General features: G+C 40.7%; 1 protein-coding gene across 2 annotated transcripts in view; it reads left to right on the top strand.

Annotated features, from left to right (window-relative positions):
* Positions 1–258: 258 nt before the first annotated feature.
* The window catches only part of UHRF2 (ubiquitin like with PHD and ring finger domains 2), a 48,111-nt gene continuing 25,029 nt past the window's right edge, over positions 259–23,340 (top strand). The window contains exons 1-4 of one of the 2 annotated variants that reach the window (XM_028711954.2): positions 259–866; positions 8,107–8,349; positions 9,329–9,382; positions 13,130–13,392. In XM_028711954.2, the coding sequence (XP_028567787.2) occupies positions 714–866; positions 8,107–8,349; positions 9,329–9,382; positions 13,130–13,392 (713 nt within the window). In that variant the 5' untranslated portion in view covers positions 259–713. The remainder of the gene's footprint in view (positions 867–8,106; positions 8,350–9,328; positions 9,383–13,129; positions 13,393–23,340) is intronic. The other variant, XM_028711955.2, reaches the window with a different exon arrangement.

The raw sequence follows: 23,340 nt of genomic DNA, 5'->3' as shown, positions 1-23,340 counted from the left end.
TTCCCCTCCCAAATCCGAAAAAAAAGACGGCAAACGGAGGAAAATCTCGAGCGCCGCTTGCAAAGGCGACCCCAAACCGTCGCGCCCCTCAGCGCCCTGAGGTGAAGGCGAAAAGGGGGCGTGGCCTCGCCTCGCGAGCCCTCGGAGTGGCGCGAACACGGACGGAGACCGCCTCAAGCCCCGCCTCTCCGCTGCTGCCGTTGTTGTCTCTTTAAGGCCGGGAGGAGGAGGGGGGGTTGTTTTGTGTGTGTATGAGGGCGGGCGGTTGGAAAGCGGCGGTTGCTGGTGGTCCGCGCGCGCTCGTCTCGCGAGATCCGCGTTGGCGCGCCGTGACCTCCATGTGAGAGCAGCGGCGCCTGGTAAACAGTCCTCGGGGTTAGGACATGGCTCCCGCCGCTGGCGCCCGTTAGTTCCACACGGTGGGGGAAGCCTTCCTTTGCTGGTCCCTCAGGGCAGCTCCTGACAGGGGCTTTTGCCGCCATTCCGAGTGCGGCTGCGGAAAGGGAGAAAGGAAGGGGCCGCGAGGGCGGCTGGAGGGGCGAGGAAAGAGGGAGCGAGGAAGGCCGGCGGCCGGCAGCTGAGGAGGCTGGCGGTGGTCCTCGGGGTCTGAGGGAAGGAGCTTCCCGCCCCCCGCTTCTCTCTCCGGTGCTCCGAGCCGGCGGGAAAAGCGCCTCCCCCCCCGCCCCTCTTTCGTCCTCCTCTGGGTGCGCGCCATGTGGATCCAGGTGCGCACCATCGACGGCGCGCAGACCCATACCATCGACGACCTCAGCCGCCTCACCAAGATCGAGAGCCTGCGCGAGAAAATCGAGGAGAGCTTCCGCGTGAGCCCGGACAGGCAGCGCCTCTTCTACCGGGGCAAGCAGGTGAGGCGCCCGGGCGGGACACTCCCCCCTTCCCTGGGTTCTCGGAGGCGCGATGGGTGGTGCTTCGCATTATTATTGTTTTGAACCCCAGCAGCTGTTGCATCCTCTCCTCTGGGCTTATTGTTTACCATCTTCCTCACACCTGAGGGGGTAAATGCAGGAAGCAGCCCGAGGATGCCTTTGTGCGAAGGGCGGCGGCGGCGGCAATTTCATCCACCATCCCCTCCTCCTCCTCCTCCTCGCTCTCGGTTTCCAACGGCGCTGCTCGCCAGGCTCCGCCTCTCTCTCTCTGCTTCGCTAGCGGAGTCTCTGCTCTCAAGGGGTGCGCGCAGGGGGCCCGGGATGCCACGGGGGAAGGATGAGGCCGGTTGCCTCTGCTGCACGACTTCCGGCGCTTCAACAGCCTCCAGAAACGCTCGTTGGCTCCCGCTCCGCCCCGCCAGTATGCCCAGGGAAGTGGCACCTGGTCGAGGAAAGTTATTCTCGGTGCCATCCCTTCTCCCTCTTCCCCCCCCTTTCCACTTCCTCTTCTCCCCACACCCTCCTTCCCATCCTTTTTTGTATAGGGGCACTAGCTACACCCCCCTTTAGTCGAAAGCCACGAGTATGGAACCGATGTGCCAACTGTTAACGAGATTCAGTTCCATAGGCATCATCTAATCGGAAGGAAGCACCATCGAGTTCAGTGGGACTTGTTTCGGTTAAGTAGGCACAGGCTGCATCCTTAGAGAGATACATTTCCTTTGTTTTGGGAGTTTGTTTTTGTCAGTGTAGGGACAGAGAGTTCTGAGGAAGTGCTTGAGTTCCTTGTACTCTCTAGGCACTTAAGGCTTTCATTGGAAGCTGGCTCTCTTTAAATATACAGGAAATTAACAAAGGCAGACAAGCCTGGGCTACCATGATGGGAAATGCAAAAGTGGTTGAAACACATTCTGGAATACTGTATACATCGTTTTACCTCGTTGGATCCAGTGTGGATAAATGCTGTGAAGCATAGCTGATCTGCATAGCAGAGATTGAGTATGCAATCAGGTCATACAACTTCACTCCCTCTTCTAGAGAAGTTGTTACTTTAGTCTTTTGGCACCTTTTTGTTATGGCATAAACTTTCATGGCCAGTGATCCAGAAAAGCTTTTGCTGTGATAAACGGGTTAGTGTTTACGGTGCCATTTATTGTTGTAATTCATTCTTATAACTGCATGTTTTTCTTTTCCCATAGCCCTTTCAGACTACAGTTACTGTGCTTTCTAGCCATTGTACTGTACCTTTAATGTTTTCTGGTTATGGCTAGGTAGCTCTGTGTTTCTGTGAATATATTGTGCTGGGATTTGGTTTGTCATAAATTCTGTAAAGCAAGAGTGTAATTGCCTTTCTGTTTTAGAACATGTTATGGCCGATCTAACGGACCTCAAAGGACCAATGAGATCAGAGATTCAAAGAGTGTTGTGCAAGATGCAGCAGAGGCTTCAAAACAAACAGATAACAATGAATAAGAAATGTAGGAGCACATTGGATGCCTCATAACAAAACTAATGCAGGATACTATAGAATGCTGCTGATACTGGTCTGGAAATAACTTAGATGCATATAGCATGTAGTGATATAGCACTGCTGAAGTAAAAACAAGTAAATTGTCTTTCAAGTGGCATTGGAGAGCCTTAAAATTGGTATTTGCAGGTTTGCCATAACATGATTTTTGAGAAATGTGTGAAAGATCACATTTGAAACTTTGAGCTTTTTAGCATGCTTGCTCAGTCAATATGCCAAATGACTGTGCTACTGATCCTAAAGCTTAAAATCATGTAGGGAAGGAGGAATTTCTAGGTGACGGAAAGTGTTTTTTTTTTCTTAGTTCAATATATTTTCACAAGACATGGGCAAACTCTTAACCTGAGAGCTACATTCTTATTGGTACATCTTTTGGAGTTGCATGCTGGTGGTTGGTCAAACACATGTTAATAACAACAACAGATTTATAAACCACTTCGTAGCTAAAGCTTGCAGTGTGCACAAGGATAAGACACACTGACTTAAGTCACTTGCATCTGGGAGCATGCTACTGTAAAAAATTAGGATTCCCCCCATGCTCGCTGTCTCTCTAGACCAGGGGTCAGCAACTTTTTTCAGCCATGAGCCGGTCCACCATCCCACAGACCATGTGGTGGGCCAGACTATATTTTGAAAAAAAATATGAATGAATTCCTATGCCCCACAAATAACCCAGAGATGCATTGTAAATAAAAGGACACACCCTACTCATTTAAAAACATGCTGATTCCCAGACGGTCTGCGGGCTGGATTGAGAAGGTGATTGGGCTGCATCCGGCCCCCGGGCCTTAGGTTGCCTACCCCTGCTCTAGGCCACCCCTTACTGCAAGCATTTTGACTCCGTAGCACCTGCAACCTCCCTGTTCACATAGTTCATCTTATTATCCCTCTGCTTCTCACTGGAATTTGAGCGCTGCAGTACACCCCCAGTGCTTCCAGACTCCACAGATGACTGAAGAGGAACATGAGTTCTCTCTGGAATGCACAAAGGTGGTCATATGTTGTGTTGAGCGCTGGCAAACAAGCAGTGGCAGGCAATAGTAGGAGGGGGTGAGACTGCATCAGTGAGCAGGTAGGCATTATTGAGGTTGGAAGGCCAAATGTGGTTTTCGTGCTGCTGGCTTCCCATCCCTGCTCTAGGAGATCACTTGAGTAGTGAAAAAACTGCACTTTACTAGTTTGCATAGGGTTCCACATATGTGTGATGAATCCATTGCTGGTTAATTGAAATGCAAGCCTTTCTTAAATAAACAAGGTACTGTTGGGAGATTTTTCTTCCCACCCTTGTCTAAGGATCAACTGATGGAAAGTGAATGGATTTCTATCCTCCTCTCAGGAATGTTGAGGAAAGGAAGCATGCTTCCCCAATTTTTTGCTACAAAAATTTCTACAAAGTACGTCGGGCCCAGTGAATATCTGCTGTATTCTCCATAATAATAGGTCCATCTTATTTGTAAGGTGCCCCTGATCTGTAGTGATCAGGAAATATTTGTGCTCCCATAGCTGTGCAGCTGCACATTTCTCTCTTGTTTAATATATTTGTTTCTTTTCTGCACTATTCAGAAAGATTAGACTTGTCAATGAAGGGGAGGCATGCTGCTGTTTGTTATGAATTATCTTCCTTTCTGTCCTCTCGTTCTTCTAATTGAACTGGAAGTGCCCTTCACTCTCACGGTTCCTGGTAATCTTGAACGTATACTATTTTGGACTTACTTAGTCTTTCCTCTGCACACACATTGGGTGAGAGATCATTTGCTTCTTCCAGACTGAATCTGCAGGGGTATCTTTCTACATTTAGCATGCTGAGAGGTGTTGAGAGGGTTCTCTTTAAAGGGCCAACATGTTATTTAGGGGATGAAAAGATGGTTTCCTGAAATTTTGATATGAAGCCATGATTGAGCTTCAGGTATTTTTTTGTAGCACAGTGCTTCATACAAAACCATAACAAATTCCAGCACTGCACTAAAAAAAAAGGAAGGGGTTGCATGGTGTTTTAGAGTATAAAATGCTGTGTGCCCCAAGGTAATTACAACTTAGACTTCTGGAACACGAACATACAAGGGCTGAATATGAGCATATGCTGTTTTGTGTACTTGGTTCCCACTGCAGTTAAAAATGAGGAGTAGTGCGGAAGAGAACCATTACTTTTTTACATGGAATACCAGGATGTGACTCATGAGTTACTCAAGTGTTACTCAAATGGTGTGGTTGTTGTCAAAATTGAAACAATGTTTACACAATTTTTATACATATAAAAAATGTGAAGCATGAATGAAACAAGGATGTGAGTCATATAGGAACTTAGAACCAGGAATTGCCATTGAATATATATATATACTGCACGAGATATAAATTCTGGTGCATAATGTATAGAACCTGGTACATAATGTATTTGAACCTGCTGCATGTGGGTCAGGGTGCCATTAACTACACCAGTAAAACTGCTATCATCCTCCTTTACCAGAAAACATCGTGGTTTTTGGACGGGCTTTAAAGAGTCTGCAATTGGAGTTGGGTCAGAGAGATAGATTGGATATGCTGCTAGTCTGTTGACCACCCTGTGACCCATCAGCATCCCTGATCAAGCCGGCCAAGTTGGTCTGGGGTATTTTGGGAGGACCCCAGGACTTCAGCAGCCTCAAGGCTTTATTTATTTATTACATTTATATACTGCCCTTCTTCACTAAATCTCAGGGAGGTTCACAGAATAAAATTTTCTCTCATTGGATAATTCTCAGGTTCATGTGCAGTCCACCTTAGAACATGTGGCATTCTAGAAGCACAAGCCCAGCAGATGGGAGGCAACATATGTCTCAGTTCACCAGACTCTTACCTCTTTTTTATTTGTCTCCCTGGTGGTAGTGAAGATATAGGTCAGACTTTGCTGGGGACAGGATGCCTCCCCCCATCCCTGCCTCCTCATCTGCCTATTTGGGCTTCTTTGATGCAGCATGGATCTTGACCTGTGGGTGTGCAGCCTTCCAGGCAAGAGGAGGGTGCATTTACAGAAATCTAGATGAATCCCTTAACGCATCTTGGTCTTTTGCTGGCTTCCCACTAACTAGGATTTTTCCGACTGCTGACAATAACTTAATATTATGTTTGCGAAATCATTGGCAAGTAATTTCCCTAGGAACCTAATAATCATTGTACTATTTCCACTTCTCCTCCCCCCACTTCACATATGTTATGCCTCCTCACTCCTGAAACAAATGCCTATAATTAATACTGATCATAAGTTTTTATTTTGTTTCACCAATATTACTAGATATTGTAGTATACCAGATTGTATTATGTGTTCAAAAAACATAGTCCTCTGCACATGTGCCTGTGGGTTCTTAGTCTCTTGTACAGTGTCACCCATCATTGTGAATATGAAACTTTGGATAGTTTGTAGGCAATCCAAAGCTTCATATTCACAATGATGGGTGACACTGTACAAGAGACTAAGAACCCACAGGTACCTGGGTAGTCTTGGGCAAGCTAGTAATTTGTGCATTACATTCCTATGTCTACTTGGAAGTAAGTTCTAATGTATTCAGTGTTTCTTATCCCAGGATTCAGATTTCCATGCATAGTATTCAGAACATGCATAGGAGATAGATGCATGCACGCGCGCACACACACACACGGCAATATATCACAAATCACAATGTGTGCAAGGGCTAGGCAATATCTGCTTTTTAACATCATGATAATTCACCAGCTAAATGCTACAATGTTATCAGCAGCTAAACCTCACAATATCACCACCTAAACAATGTTATTACCAGCTAAACATTGCAATATACCACAATGTTGGAAATAAGGATGGAACTATACGGAGGCAAACAGGACAATGTTCTGGCAACTGCTACTACTTAGGGGTCTAAAATGGATAAATGACAATATTGCCAATCATCGCGCACTCAGTTTCATCAGCAGGCAAGCAGATACTGTGATATATTGCAATATTGTGATGTTTAGCTGGTGATATATCACAATATTGAAAACCACTTATTGCCTTCCCTCTCCCTCTCTCTCCTCCCCCCCTCACAATTGATCACCTGAAAGAGCTCATGGGCCTGAATTTTAGATCACGTAACTTTTATAGTCAGTTAGATTTATACTATTTTAGAATGTTTTGCAGTAACATTTCATCCTCTGATTGTCTCTTCATTTTTAAACACCCCCCCCCCCCGTTTTTCTAATTGAAAACATTCTTTTATTGCCCAGGAAACAAGTTGCTTCAACATTTTTTGAGAGATGCGAATTATTGTTGTTTCTTTCCTTCATGGTGCTCCATTGCAGTAAATAACTTTAAAAGAGAAACTAAAATAAAGTGATTCCTAATTGTAGTAGAGCCTCTATTCCTAGTGTCCTAATTTAGTAAATTTCTAGAAAAGCCAGATTAGCAGAAATTCCTAAACCTCAGAGATCTCTTAACCTGATTTGTTTTAATGTTAATTGATCCCTATGGAAAATATTTTTGCTTTGTTTAGTCACTTCTTTCCTCCAGTAAAATAAAAAACAAAATAAAACTTCTTGTTACATTTAAGAGTCTGGTCCAACTGGTATTTTGGTAGAGAAGAGGAAGTGCATATAATAGGCATCTCTTGAATACTTTTTTATGGCAACACGCCTATTCTATTGTTTACAATTTTCTTGAGTAACCCATTATTTTAATGATTGTTTTGGACTAGTTTTAATGTTTCTAATGCTTTTATATTGCTGTAAATCACCCTGTTATTTTTTTGAGAAAGCAGTATATACGTACCTTTATAAATAAATGTGTTGGTGGTCCACAGACTCTGAGCTACAGTTGTAAAAGGGAGTTGAAAGACTTGAGACTGAGTTTGGGTGAGCAAAAGAAGATGGGCAAAGGGAACTATACTTGTACAGAAAGTGCTTTGAATCCTGGCCTATGTCTTTGTGTAGGGAAACCCTTCCAGTAGCGATACATTGTCACACTTCTGGTTTTATTTTTCATATAAATTAGTTACATGTTCTCTAGGAATTATCTGTGTATTCCTCCAAACCAACAATTGTGATGGCCAGAATTAGTGGACCTGGTATTTACACCATGAACAAGACTTAACTGCACTTAAATATATCTGTTTCTGCAGGATTGTACTCTAAAGCGTAGGGACTGTAGGAAGAAAATATAGAGTTGAATACAAACCATCAAGTTTAAATTTGAAAAACATTGCTTTTTTAGATTTAAAAACTACAATGACATTAGGAAATGTAAATGATAAAACTAAACAATGAAAGCACTTTTAATATATTCTTCTGGTCATAGATGTAGGGGTGTATAATGAGTTTCTGTTCTTAACGTATCCTTTTTATTACACAACATTGATTTGTCATGACACATATATTTAAACAGAAGGTAGCAGATTTTGACATATTTACATGTATAGCTTTTTGTTCAAAGTAGTTAAGCTTTTCATAAGTTAGTAATAATACTGCTCTAAAGACCAAATGAATAGTATGGCTTCAATCTGTAACTTCTCAGTATCAACTGGTCCTGATCCAATTATCAGTATAGTTTGATTTAGCTAGTGTGAAGTATTTATTTATTTACATTTATTTTATATCAATCTATATCTCTCCAGGTTATATATTGATGCAATTCTTTATATTTTAAGATACAAACTTTTGAACTAACATCTGCTGATTGCTTTTCTCCCTGGGTTTTGTTTTGGATAGCTTGAAGATGGACACACCTTATTTGATTATAATGTTGGACTGAATGATATAGTTCAGCTTTTGATACGCTCAGAATCTGATGCTCCTGCTTCTCCATCAACAAATGAAGATGGAAAGCCCAGTTCCTGTGGAGTTGTGAACTGTAAGAACAAATCCAAGCAAGGAGCAAACAGTGGATCATCTAATCAGCCATCTACATCAGCACGTTCGTTTCTTATTGATCCTGGCATTGGACGATACAAGGTATTTGTATTTTTGTAAATTTTGGACTGTATAATTGCACATATAAATTTTACTCTCATGACTGTTGTGAAGTAAAAAATGTTAAGTAAAGTTTGAGGTTTGTATATTGGATTTCTGTCTAAATTTAGTTGCCCCTCTTTCCAGGGGGATAAATTCCCACCCACCCCCAAGCCATTTGAAGGAATCATCGTCCCTAGCTAACAGGACCAGTGGTCAGGGATGATGGCAATTGTAGTCCCAAAACAGCTGGAGGGCCAAGTTTGTCCATCACTGCTCTACTCCATACAAGTTAATGGTGAGAGTGAAAAAGAGACTGTAGCCCTGAAAATAGCTGGCGGTGGGATAACACTGCCCCTGGGACTATAGGAGCAACAGCATCCTTGCTGGAGGAATAAGATTTCCTCCCCACTTTTGGAGTTGCACCCTTTATCTCCAATTCCCAGGGGCTGGTTTGACAGTTCAAATGGCTTCATGAGCCTGATGTGCACCATAGCTTTCCTGCCACTGGTCTACATGAAACTCCTCTGCTGTAGGCACAAATGCACTGTAATGGTTTTAGGAAATTTCAGATGTAATAAAGCCTAAAACTCAATGGATTCATTGAATCTAGAATGTATTTTCAAGTTACTTGATGGGATAAAACTTGGAAGAGCCCTCTTCCCTTAATGTCATGAAAAAGCTGGTATCTAGGAATTTTTGAAGCCATGGGAAATGTTCCTTTTTCTAGGTTTTTTTCAGGCAAAATGATTTTTTGGGAAAATGGAAAAACATGCAGTACCTTTTTTAGTCCTTTCATTTTTAGAAACATAAAACATATTATGTATATCTTGGTTTGTCATTAAATTATCATGTTTGATACCTTAAAATAGTGCTTATTCAGTCAATTCCAAATTGAATATCTACTTTTTAAATGTTTTATTACAAATGAAGCTGTAAGCTACTGAACTGTAAGGAATTTAGCATCTCTTTCATTTTCCAGTTTATGAGGAGCAGGCAGAAAACAATAAAAACAGGAGAAACCACCAACATTATAGTAAGAAAATTACTGTGTATTCTGAAAATTATCCTGAGTTGTGTTCAGCACTCAGGGCAGACTCATTGACATTAATGAATCTAAGTTATTCATATGTATTAATATCAGTGGGGCTACTCTGTGCAGGATGACTCTTGAATGGTACCCTATGTCTCCTTAAGTGCTCCCAAAGTGTCAAGTAGATATAAAGTACTTACTGTATTTTTCCATATATAAGAGTAGGTTTTTCCCCCTAAAAAATGTCAAAAATTAGGGGGCGTCTTATACTCTGGGCCATCTTCCCCCATTTTCTTAAATCTGAGTCCCCCAAAATAGGGGGCGTCTTATACATGGGGGCATATTATAGATGAAAAAAATATGGTATTTTCATAAGCGAGCTGTGAAAAAGGGGTGAGTAAACCAAGACTCAATGAATACTGCATGAAATTTAATCAGTCTTATTTTCTGAGTTACCAATATCAGTTTCTGTTTCTTCATATATATCATGGACTTCTGTGTTATTCTGACAGGCTAATACCCCTCTTTAACATTTTTGATTGATTCTTTTGTGATAATTTAGTGAACTTTACTGGCAGAATTATAGAGTCTTATTTTTGGGTGAAAAGCTTTGCCAGTCATTTGTGACTATATTCCTGGTCTGGGTTCAGATTCTGTCCATTTGAAAAAAAAATCTTTTTCTTTTTTAATACTGAACAGCATTAGTTGTATGCATTACATGTTTTTAAGTGTCCAGCAGACCTGGGATTAGCATATTTAGCATTTATTTCATTTTCTTGGTACCACACCCCTGGAAGCAATGTGGAACACAACAAAGGTGCTTTATAGTGTAACATTCTTTTTATATTATGACTGCACCTTATTTTTGATAATGTTATATCATTTCTCTTCTGTTTCAGAAGCATGCAAATTGAGTTTTCTTACACAATTTTACAGACTGTACTACAAGTCAGCCTATGTACTGGTTTGATTGGGCTGAAAATGTACAAGCCTTTTCACATGCCTCATTTAATATTCAGTTACCATAGAAATTTGCTGATACTGAACTACATACTGCTGCAGCTGGAATTCAGGCTTTGTTAATCGTTCAGTTCCTGGGCGCCTGTTACCAGGGCTCACACGTTGAACGTAATGGCTCACCTAAGGCCATAAATATACGGAAAGCTGTGCCAAAATAGCCCTGTTTTCTCCTTTAATTTGAGGTTCCGTGATCTAGTTTCTGGCTTGTGGGCTAGAGCCACCCCTTAAGATCCCAACTCGCTCACTTACCTGTTTTTCTGTCCCTGCCACAGTGGGGTTAAGTAAACTGGACACTGGCACAGCTGTTACCATACTCAGAAGGAACATGGTACAGGAGCATACAGACATGGGGATTCTGTTCTTGGTGGTAGTGTGGCTTTAACAGGAAGCCACAAGACTGCTAATGAAAACATAGTTTAGCTATATGTAGTTAAGTATTATTCTGCTGGGTTTGAGTCATTAAGACCTTACATGGTCTTGATGCCTTCTCTGTCCTCTTGGATCAATAGTTCAGTTATCCTGTCTTTCGGCTTCCTCCTTTCTAGCAGTACTGCCTCCCTCAAGTGTTCCTTCAATCCTCTCCTTTCATCAACTTTGTTCCTCACTGGTTTTTTCTGTAGGCCTTTTGTTGAAGTGAGACTAAGCTTAAATCATGGGTACTTTATGGGCCCATAGGCTCGTTTGGAAAAGTAATATAGCTTTGAACCCATTTCACAGAAGAAAAACTAGTGATGTGCAGACACCCAAAACAAATCAGACAAAAAAGCAATCAAGCAACCCTCTGCCCCAACCAAACAATAAAAAGCAGGTATGCCCCAACCAAACAATAAAAAGTGTTGCTGTTGTCCCTTGCTTCCAAAAGAAGGGAGTCTTGCTGGGCACCAAGAGGGTTGTCTGAGGGTGCCATGGTACCTGTGAGCATCAAGATGGGGACTGAAGGTTTAGACTACTCAGTGTTCAAAAAGACTTTCCTATTTTCCTCTTTAGAATAGTGAAGCAAAACTGTCATCAGCGTTGGTGGCTTTCAGTGTAGTGAAGGATCATATAAATAGATCTGGATTGGCCGTTTATACTGTAGTTATAGTCTGTTTGATGTGCACAGCTAAATGTAACCTTCCAGTTAATATGAAAAAAATAATGCTACTGTGTGCTACAAGGTGTATTATAATTGGCCAGTCTGTAGTTGCAGTAGATTTTATTTGCCAAAGCAGAGAGAAAACTAAATATACATTAGTCAAGGGGTAAGTGCTCCCATCATCCCTGACCATTGAGCATACTGGCTAGGTAGTTGTATTCCAAAACATCTGAAAGGATGCCATGTTGGCTACTCCTGATTTTGGCAGGTTCCCTTATGCAAGGCAGAGGCAAGCCGCCATCTGCACTTCTCCATGGTGTCCTCCTGAACCAATTGGGAATTGGGGGCACTGTATTCCTGTTCTTACAGTTCTATAGCGGTTACAGCTCTACCTACGGGACAGTCCAGAGAGTAGCACTGGGAGAGTGCTTTTTGACTTCCTATTGGTTGCACGAAGGTGACACTGGGCACTATTCTATATTCAGTTCTGTTTGCTGAATTTTATATAAATATAATTGGATATAAATATGTAAATAAGCAGTTAGATATAAATACATGCAAATGTCCAGTAGGTTGTGAGCATTGACATCATTAGGAAAAGTTTAGGTGTTTTAGCAGATGAAATAAAATGTATCTTAAAGAATGTAGGTGATGTGTTCTTTTTCATTGGAGAGAGGAGAAGTTCTTGGCCATCAAGGAAAGTATGTTGGGCTTTTGTTTTTAGTGAAAAAAGGAAGAGGTGAAAGTCCATAAAGTGCTGGGTTTTGTTGTTAAGGGCAGGAGGGATGGTGGTAGCTTTAAAAAGCATGCTAGTGGGAAACACAGCCCTAAAGAATTGTAGGTGCATTACATTAAGCATTTAAAAAACAAATCACAAAATAGCATAGGCATGGAGTTGTTTTATGCATCAGCAGTGACCACAGAGTTACTGGTTGATAATTTCTGTGGCATTTTTCTTGCAACCATTGCTAACCCAATGCCCAAAGTGTTATAGTAAAAGTGCTAGTTTGGGGGGGAAAACACATTTCCAAGAGCCAACACATTGAGTTCTGTGGTGTGATTTTCACTCCTCAGAAGTGCTTCCTAGGAACAATACATTTGAATTCTGCACAACAAATGAGTAACTGCATTTATTGTGTCATAAGAGATGATTTGGAAAGGTTAAGTTGTGTACTGTTAGAGAGAGTATATGCAAAAATAATAACCACAAAATCACCTTTTCATTGGCAAAGCTGAATTATTTCATTGGAAGATGGTTTGTAAATGGATGAGCAAAGAACAGTTTTCAGAGTTAAAGGATTTCATTATTATTGTGGAGAAGGAAATGTCTAGAGAAAATGAAGAAAGCAGTAAAATACAGGAAAATCAGGCAAAAAGCAGGAATAACCAAAGGTTAGAAAGCTTCTGTAACCTTAGTGAATAGTTATGTGAAGGAGAGAATAGTAATTTAAAACAAGAGCTGCTCTGTTTACATCTGTAGTTTATTTGTGTTGAAATGATTTTCTGACAAAATGTAGAATATTCTGTTTAGTTTTAAGAATGTAAAGGTAGAGTGAATTTAACTAATGCAGTTGCATTGTAGTTGGGGATCCACAGCATTATTAATTCTGTAGTTTATCGGCATAACATTCACTAAATGTCAAATTTATTTTTAGATAAATGAACTTGTGGATGCCCGAGATGATACTATTGGATCCTGGTTTGAAGCTCATATACAAAACGTAACTCAAGCAACAAAAGGACATAAAAATGGAAAAGCACAAGGAAAGAGTGGCAGTAATTACAAAAGGACTAATGGAAACTTAAACCAAGATCACTCTAGAGAAAATGCAAATAATTTGGACAATGCACCTTCTACATCTTACTCAGATTATATGGACACTGAAGAAGATACTGTTTATCATATCAAGTATGATGAGTAAGTGCTGCTGATATTATTATGAGGACACCATGTGCGTTTATATGGTTGGTATAAGCTAAGAATTTTCACAAGAAATTGAAATCCTTAAGAAAACAAGTTCACATTCCAAGTTCAAAAGAAACAGGATTTTACAAACCATAAAACATTTCTGTTTGATATAATGCATTTCCTGGGAGCAGCATGATTTATTTTGGGAGCTTGGCTGAAATACTAACTGTAGTTCCTTTGAGAAACCCAGACTTTCGCAGGATGTGGATCCATAAATTAGCCTTGCAATAGTGTTTTATAGTACTTTGTATATACAATCAGAGCATAATTCTTAAAAAATTATCTGGAATTACTAAACAAAACTGAATGGGTTTACTATTAATAAGTGAAGAAATATATAGGAATACAGTTTTGTCAGTACATTATTTACTTAAACCCTGTTCACTTTTCCTGTAGGAAGTATTTTGGAGAGACAGATGAGCTCACTGTTAACTGCTTATTGATGTGAAGAGCATAGTAATGGGGTCTCAACCCATCTTCCAGAGTAGGACAAACACCAGATCTCTTAGCCACAACTGTCACTAAATATACACACAGAAACCTTTGGCCAACTGGAAGTATGTGTTTTAATGGGTACTCTGTGTATGTGTGAGAGAGAAAGAAAGTGACAGGGAGAGAGGGGTGGGGATATTTTGCTTCCACTCCTTGATCCCTGGTTATCCTGATTCAAAATGACTCAGTAACTGTGTGGCCTTGGTCATGTTTCTGTCAAAATCCAATGCACATCTTCAGCCTGAGCAGGATCTGACTCCTATAGATAAAAGGATATTGTTGTGAGATGATTAATTTGTTTCTTTTACGTATTTTGCATGAAGGCATGTTTTCTGTTGTCAGGAGGGAGAAATAAATATTTAATATATTATTGTTGTTATTATTAAAGTTTGTATACTTCCCTTTATCCGTAGATCTCAGGGTGGTTCACAACATAAAATTACAATGTGTTACGGTTGCTAGTATTGTAAAAATACAAGCATATAATAATATGCTAGTATTAGCAGTAGGTAGGGGACCTCCTGCCTGTGCTGAGATCTCAGTTCTGTTGTTTTTAATCTTATATGGCCAGTGTTATCTTTCTGCAGTTAACCTAATACACATGTTATAGGGTACCTAACAATATCAGCTATTTGTACGTTCATAATTGAAAATGAAATACTGGTTCATTTGATAATGAACATTGGCTTTAGTACAGTACTTTTTGTTTTGTAAAGGAGTAGGCCAAGATGCATGTGTGTAACTTGAGTCTAATCATATTTCTTAATTGATTAAGGAAGTAGCATCGGAATAAACCCTTTGTGTGGATAAAAGGTCTATTCAGGTGCCACTTTCTTAAGCTGGTTAAGAAACTGTTTTTTTAGGTCTTGCCCATGAAGTTCATCTTCAGATGGTACATTTTGCTTAGACTGAATGGGCTGCTTTTGCACATCATATCAAACCTTAGTTTAGTAAAATCTGCTCATACAGGAACAAGTTCCTGTCTCCCTGATGGCTTGTTTTAACCCATCATTGTTAAGATTAATCTTGGTTATGCATCTGGATGATGTAATAAGTTGTTCTTAATCAAAAGTGGAAGTGAAATCTTGGCTGGGTGGAAGGAGGGGACCTAATCAAATTCAGACTGCAGCTTATTCCTGCTCATGCATAGTGCCGTAAACTGTGATTTGGCTTGATGTGCAGATGCAAGCATAGTGTAGGTGAGTATCTTATTTTTGTTGCTTGGGGCTCTTTTGCTTCAGTTTTCACTGAGCCTATAACCTAACATATGTCTTATTTAAAATGCCACACTTGTAGAGTGAAAGTCCTTGTACTGGTTTGGCATATTGCTTGATTTGCCTCTTTGAGGAGCACTGAGGGGATGCTTTTCTTGCTTGTACTTCATTAGGGCTTTGGGTATGGAGGGGTAGTGCTGGCACCTACTTTTGCTGATAACCCTATGGATCTGTGGACCAAGATTGGTTCCTATTTCCATGCTAGGAACCGTGGACACAGATCAGACTCCTCCACTGCACTGTGTTTTGCACTGTTTTGAAGGGTTCAGTTTTGAAGTGTTCCTCATAAGTGGCTTCCAAGTTGTTCGGAAACAGGTACTGAAAACACTCTTAGGTTTGCCAGCCTCTGATCCCCCGTGCCTCCAAGAAAAGGAAGTAGCACCATGCTGATTCATTGTCTTCACCTAATGATTAGGGATCGAGCCTTGGTTTCTAGCATTCCAGTGCTAAGTGCTTCTTAACTGGCTTCAGTGTTGGTTTAAGTTTTGTATGTGATTGCATGTGTGCTGTTACTAGCAGAATCTATTAGACATGTTGGATTGGGTTGGACAATACGCAGCTTTCCATTAAAAAGGTAAAGGTACCCCTGCCCGTACGGGCCAGTCGTGTCCGACTCTGGGGTTGCGCGCCCATCTCGCTTAAGAGGCCAGCGCTGTCCGAAGACACTTCCAGGTCACGTGGCCAGCGTGACGAGCTGCATCTGGCGAGCCAGCGCAGCACACGGAAACGCCGTTTACCTTCCCGCTAGTAAGCGGTCCCTATTTATCTACTTGCACCCGGGGGTGCTTTCGAACTGCTAGGTTGGCAGGCGCTGGGACCGAGCAACAGGAGCGCACCCCGCTGCGGGGATTCGAACCGCCGACCTGACGATCGGCAAGTCCTAGGCGCTGAGGTTTTACCCACAGCGCCACCCGCGTCCCTGATAGCTTTCCATTAGCAGTGTCAAAAGCCAGAATAAACACAGCTCAACTGTAATTGCTTACCTACCGTCTTCTTGAACTTACCTAAAAAACAAGGAAAAACAAAATTGAGTCAAGAAGTTGTAAGAACTTAATAAAATCTGACACTGCAAGTTCACTTTATTTTAGATAGCTTCTAAGTTTTCATGGCACTTTGTAAGTAGTTGTCTTATTCTCACAAATCTGATAAATGGTGAAATATTGTTTTTGGACAAGAATATTAATTGTGTGAATAATTGTCGCCTATGTACGGGTTGCACAATCATCATTAACGGCGCAGGTTGTATTTCTTAAGCAGCGACTGTAATTGCTAAGCAGAGCCATATTTCTCATAAGAATGACAGAGCGACTGGACTAAGAAGCTGTTTTGGTTCCTGTGATGCAATGCTGATAGTTACAGCTATCCTTATCTCTGTTGAAGGATCCTTGACAATCTCTTTCTCGCCATATTTCCATGATCTTTCTGGGCACAGACATGCTCACTTTCATGAGCCACAACTCTTGGTCATACTAGCATCTTGATAACTCATACTCAACATTGTCAGACTGAACCTTGGAGCTTTCAGTGGAGCATGTTGTAGGGGATCTCAATCTTACCTCTTTGTTTGAAGATCACTTTCATATGAAATAAGCGCAGAGAATGGCCCAATATCTGGGATTGAAATATGCACTTCCTCAGGTGAATGTTACTAGCTATTCTTTTAATAGCTAAAAATTCCTGAAACAAGCTCTTGTTCATTTTATAGTACTTGGAAAGCAGTTTTAGTGAAGGGGCTGTTTCTTTCGTTTTAACCTATTGACTCACTTAGAATCATAGAATCATAGAATCATAGAGTTGGAAGAGACCACAAGGGCCATCAAGTCCAACCCCCTGCCAAGCAGGAAACACCTTCAGAGCACTCCTGACATATGGTTGTCAAGCCTCTGCTTAAAGACCTCCAAAGACGGAGACTCCACCACACTCCTTGGCAGCAAATTCCACTGTCGAACAGCTCTTACTGTCAGGAAGTTCTTCCTAATGTTTAGGTGGAATCTTCTTTCTTGTAGTTTGGATCCATTGCTCCGTGTCCGCTTCTCTGGAGCACCAGAAAACAACCTTTCTCCCTCCTCTATGTGACATCCTTTTATATATTTGAACATGGCTATCATATCACCCCTTAACCTCCTCTTCTCCAGGCTAAACATGCCCAGCTCCCTTAGCCGTTCCTCATAAGGCATCGTTTCCAGGCCTTTGACCATTTTGGTTGCCCTCCTCTGGACACGTTCCAGTTTGTCAGTGTCCTTCTTGAACTGTGGTGCCCAGAACTGGACATAGTACTCCAGGTGAGGTCTGACCAGAGCAGAATACAGTGGCACTATTACTTCCCTTGATCTAGATGATATACTCCTATTGATGCAGCCCAGAATTGCATTGGCTTTTTTAGCTGTTGGTAGCTTCGAGAACACTTGCTGAGGCATACCAACATGGAGGGAAGCTAGGTTTTCTGGATAGAAAATTATAGTCTACAATTTTCTTATCTTTGTGAAGGCTAGGTACCAATGCTTTCAATGGGACAAACCCATGCTTTATCTTGATCACACTCCAGATGACAAGAAAAATCTGGCTCATGTGTTTCAGGCTGATGCACTTCACTTTACTAAGGAACAAACACTACATGTTACAATGATGATTGGGATTCAAATGATGTGGTGAGTACTATTGCTGTTTGCCAATAAGCCAAGTCTTACTCTACTTCACTGCTTCCATAGAGTATGGCCAGCGCAGAGCACCTGTCTCTTAGTGAAGTTTGTTTTAGTGTCTAGAAGGATGGTAGCTTAGAAGGACTCAAGGGGGCCAAAATTACAGCTTGGTTTCTTGAAATCTCACCCCAGTCTACCTATTCATCTAATACCATTCATGCCATTGCTCTCTGGAAACTATCGTCTTCTATATCTTCGACTAGAGAATATGCATCCCGGAAATTCTGCACTGATGCACTGCATCGGAATTATTGGTGCTCTCAACCAGAGTTTTCAGCTAGTACAAGGACAATTGGATGACTATATAAACGAACCCTTTGGCTGCTGTTTCTCTTCACCTCACCATCTTGTTCAGCCTTCAGTAAACCCCCAATAGAGATTGTCTGTACTCTCCCTGTATCCTCCCTCTTTAGGAAGAAGTTGATACAGAGGAAAGTGGAGCAATTAAGGTTCAAGTATCTCAGAGTCATCTAAGCTCTACTTTTCTATACTTTAACATGCCAGAGAAGAACAGAAGACTTTGACAGAACCTTGAATTTTGTGGTGTCAACTTCTTTATAAGAAAGTCCCAAGAAATTCCAGATGATCCATCTTTGCATATATTCTTCCCTGCCTCACAGATAGTTTGGATTTCGTGTATAGATCTAAATTTCTGTATTTCCGTTGAACGGCAACACACCTCCAGTTTGCAAACAGACCGGTTCCTTTTCAATATTGAGTTTTAGCTTTCAGCTTTCCCACCAAATCAAGGGTATATCCTAATTTATCACCCTCATTCTAGCTTACTGTGATTGTGGATGGATTATGGTCTTGATTTCTGCAAGCAACTGGCTTCCAGTAGGAAACTCTGCAACAATGAGGAACTACATCCCATAGTCATTTTGTTAACATAGGGAGAAAGGTATCATTCATATCAAATCACTTTTTTTACGTTCATGAAGGCTGCCGTTGTACTTAGAGGCATTTGTGTAAATATATGTGGTGATTACTCAAAGAATCTACAGTGAAATTTCAGATTCAGTGTTTTAAGGCAGATATAATAAATCACTTATGTGATTTTAAATAATGATAATATAGTATACAAAATAAAGTCAATAAAACAATGTGAAAAGTGTTCACCTGAAAGAAAAAGAAAAAAATCACTGAAACCACAGAAAACACTCGCTCCCTGAACACACAATGAACATCTACAGCCACCAAAGGCCCGATCATTCAATGCCCAAGAGAATAAAACTGTATTTTCCTGATGTTAGAAAGATGACAAAGTAAACCCTGCAGCCTCCTGTTCAGCAAATGTTAAGGAGGTGCCCTTGTGCCTTCCTGCAAGCAGTGTCATCCCAAAGGGAGCTATAGCCCCTCACCCTCAGAAATGAGTCCATCATTGTTGGGGGGGGGGGAGGCTTCCTCTGCCAGTGATGTTCTGCTAGCTAGCTCTGTCCTTTTGCCTTTCTTATAGCACATAGCTCAGGGCATACAGAACATCACAACACAACACAACACAAACCTCCTTCAGCCACTATACCTGCTTGAAAGATATAGCTCTCACCCCTAGAAAGTCAGGTGGTAAGAGAAATCAAAGGAGCTTCTTCTGGTATCTTGCGTAAATGTAGGTTCAGGCAGTATATATGGTAGGCCATATTTTCTTTCATGGAATAGCTTTTTTCTAGTTATTTGCTTTTAATAAGCAGTGGTTGTGATAGTAACCTATATTGTGTGTGTGTGAATATAGATATAAAGTTTTATTATCTGTTAGATGCTATTCAAATTTTAAGATATGCAGAAATATTATTCATCTTTAAATTGTTGTGTTCTGGTAAGAGTTTGCATTTGGAGGCATTGCCATCTTGGGAAAGATCCTTATGCGCAGCAGTGGGCTTCCTGAATGAAATGGTGCACAAGGCAGATGGTTTGCACTTTCAGCTTTGACATTGCTAATCAACCGTATTTGTGTGTGCTGTGAATTAGGACATCCCCTTCTCTGACACATGAGCTTCATTGTTAAAACTGAAAACACCCACCATCTTTTCAATGGGACTTAAAACAACCTGTATGTTAGAGGTGGTATTTCTCTCCCCCCTCCCCTTTTGAATAACACCATTGCCTATGTAGGAGCACTTCCAGAGGGGAAGCTTGAACATGCAAGCCTGTTTCAAAGCACAAACTTCCCTTGTCAGATTGTGCTTGCTTGATAAGACTGTCCTTGTTTAATATTTTGGTCCAAAATGATCAGTCTAGCTTGAGGGAAGGGAAATAAAGTGAACTGTGAACAGATATGAGTCAGTTGTGGATTCCATGAATCAATTAAATGGACTTGTTTTAGGTGTAAATTAGAAGGGGGTCAGGAAAGGATGAAATGATTTTATAATAGACCTTAAATTTAGGATAGATTTATTGTATGTTCACATAGGGTTAATACTTTTATCTGAGCCACATTCTAGGGATGTATAAATACAGCCTGTGGTCAAGGAAAACTGGGAGTCTTTCTTCATGGGCAACCAATTGCTAAGAAAGGTTTCCATAGAGATGGAAGATCACGTGAGAGTTCTGCTATGCTAGCATTAATATTTAAAATTAGAAGCAGGTTTGGTAGGGTTAAGCTTTCACAGAGTCAATCATCTATTGAGCATTTTATTTTTTAAAGACTTGCTCTTACATTTGTTGGATTCCCCCCCCCCCATATTAATATTTTATTAGAGATACTTATATAGTAAAATCTTGATTCTTGTAGAAACTAAAGTTATTAAAGGCACGAGTTATTATTTCAAATGCATCAGGTGCACTCACAGTCTATCAAAATAAATGAGAAAGACCCTATTATTTTCAATAGATTGTGAATTGCAGCTATTACTTAAGTTAACATTGCAAAGCTAGTATATGTATAGGTCTACAATATATATGTAACTGAAAAGTGCATTGTTAGTTTAAGATTATGCCAAGATTGTAACGATTAAACTATATAAGGGCAATATACTGATTAGAAAATAATGGGCTTGCTTCATTTTTGGCTCTCTGTTTTTAACAAAATTGCTTCATCTTTGGTGAAAATGAAATGAGAATCTCCTTTTGTTTCTTTGTCTGATTTTGCTCTATTTCGTGTACTGCAGTGCTGTATTATACTGCTACAGTTTAAATCATATAGCTGTGAATGCTGCACTGCTCTGTTATAGTTAAAATGCTCCATTTAGTGGTGGATTAGTAAACCTATTGAAATAAAGGGATTTGACTTCAGTCGGTCCACTCTGAGGGTGACTTAGTTGGATATCACCCATTGTTTATAGGCAGATGTTCTGGAAATATTTGAAACTGAATGTGTAATACTGTTTGCATTGAAGGTGTGCAGGTGGCTTTTTATTTTCTGAATCTCTTCCTAACAGACAAAGAAATGAATTTCCTATCTTCAGAGCTGTAGAGAATTGGAACAATAGAGGAGTGATATAGTAGATTTTTCCTCTTAGAAACCAGAGAGAATATGGCTGAAGCTAGGGTGTCTAGAGGTCTGTAATCTGCACAACTCCGTGTCCTTCCCCATAGCTATAGGAGGGGTCACAAATGTGACCCCTGCCAGATGTTACTGGACCACAGCTTCTGTTGTCTCTGACCATTGGCCATGCTGACTGCAGCTGAGTGGGGCTGGGAGTCCAACAACATCTGGGGGGGGGCACCATGTTTTTTTGCTTCCTTAGCTCTCATGTCTTTTGCTGTGCAAATCTCTGTGTATCTCTTTCCCCTGACTAAAATTTTCAAATTGTACAAAACCCCATATTTGTTCTTGAATTAGGTTGAATGGTAAATGTATCCCCTCTTGCATAATTTCTTTTGATAATAATGCACTTTAAACATAGAATGACAATTCCTCCATTATAAGCCGCCTTTTTTTAACCACCACAAGAATTTTGCAGCCCAGTCATATGCATGTCTGCTCAATAGTATGCCCTGTTGAGTTCAATGGAATTGGGGTATGTATAGGATTTCAGCCTAAGCCTTACTTGAGTAAGACTCATTGCTAATAGGGCTTACTGCTGAGTAGACAAGCAGAATGTTTGCGTCATGAGTCTGCCTTCTGATTTGTAGCCTTGCTCACAAACCAGTGTTTGATGGTCAGAGAAAGCTTAGATTCACTCTCATAGTCAGATGTCTTCTCTGTTAAAGTAAAGCAAGAGGATCATGTCTACAAAACAGGCATAAAAACAGTAGTGGTGGCACTTCACAGACCTGATAACTGGTTCCTACTCTTGCCTCTCTCCCTGGCGGTCCTTTCCTCTTCAGATCACTTCAGTTCTCTTATATACCAGCCATCACATCTTTCACCCAGCTTCCATTAACCTTCCAACTTCATACCACACTTATCAACTCTAGTGCCAACATAACCTAGCTACTTGTGTCCTAGTACACATACTCATGAATCCCTAGCTCTCACACCAGCTATGTCTTCTATAGTACAATTACTCAAGCTTTCCCATTTTTGAATCTTCATTTCTCAGACTGAAGACTCCAATGAATATACTATTCTCTCCAATTACTACAGTCTCAATTCCTGGAAGTTTCATAACTTCCTGGCTTGGTTAAAATGTACCATTTTTCATTCTTCAAACCATGGATTGAAAATGAGTTCTGTGCTTGTGTGCTCCTTTTCCTAGCACTGTTGGCTTCATGAATAAATTCCTGGCTTGGGTATGTTACAGGCATACCAAAAACTATGGTTTGTGTGTGCCCTACAAAACAAGATCACAGACTTCTGTTTTGATGTTTGTTTTCCAGTCCTGGTTTGGAGGGACAAATGATTCCTGTATTGCAGGCATTTGGACTCGATAATCCTTGGGGTTCCTTCCAACTCTACAATTCCATGATTCTATGGTTCAAAAATAGTTTGTGGAATTGACTCTAATGGCAAAAAATAATGGTTTACCAAAACCCAAGCTATTACTCATTAACCTAAGTGTGTGGGGGTGGAGTGGTTAGGAAGGTGCACAAAAAAATATTGCTTGTTTTTAACTTCAAATAAGGCTTCAGACTATTGAAAATGTTTACATTTGTACTATCCTCCCACTACCTCACCCTGAGATTTGGGGTATATGTCAAACCAAGTTTACATAATTTTTTTCCTCTGTAAATTAGTTTCATTTATTGTGTGGCTGTAGATGCTGATCAACTGTGTAGCACTTCTTTGAGTTTTTAAAACAAGCATTTTTGTGGATTCTTTACAAATAATAATTTGTATAGTAAACCTGCAACATGGGGAGTTTCATACTTGGGATCATGCCTAAAGCCAAAATCATGTTGAAACGCATTGGGTTCAATGGCAGGTGGGACTGCATGTCTTCACCCCCCCCCAAAAAAAAAAATTATGCCCCCTTTTAATTATTTTATTATTTTTTGGCCATGTGCATAAGTTGTGGGCTTACTGTACTTTTAAGATATGACTGTGTAAATGA

Source organism: Podarcis muralis, chromosome 17 (assembly GCF_964188315.1).
Source record: "Podarcis muralis chromosome 17, rPodMur119.hap1.1, whole genome shotgun sequence".
Taxonomy (NCBI): domain Eukaryota; kingdom Metazoa; phylum Chordata; class Lepidosauria; order Squamata; family Lacertidae; genus Podarcis; species Podarcis muralis.
Note: the sequence above shows the minus strand (reverse complement) of the source record. Positions and strands in the feature narration are given on the sequence as shown.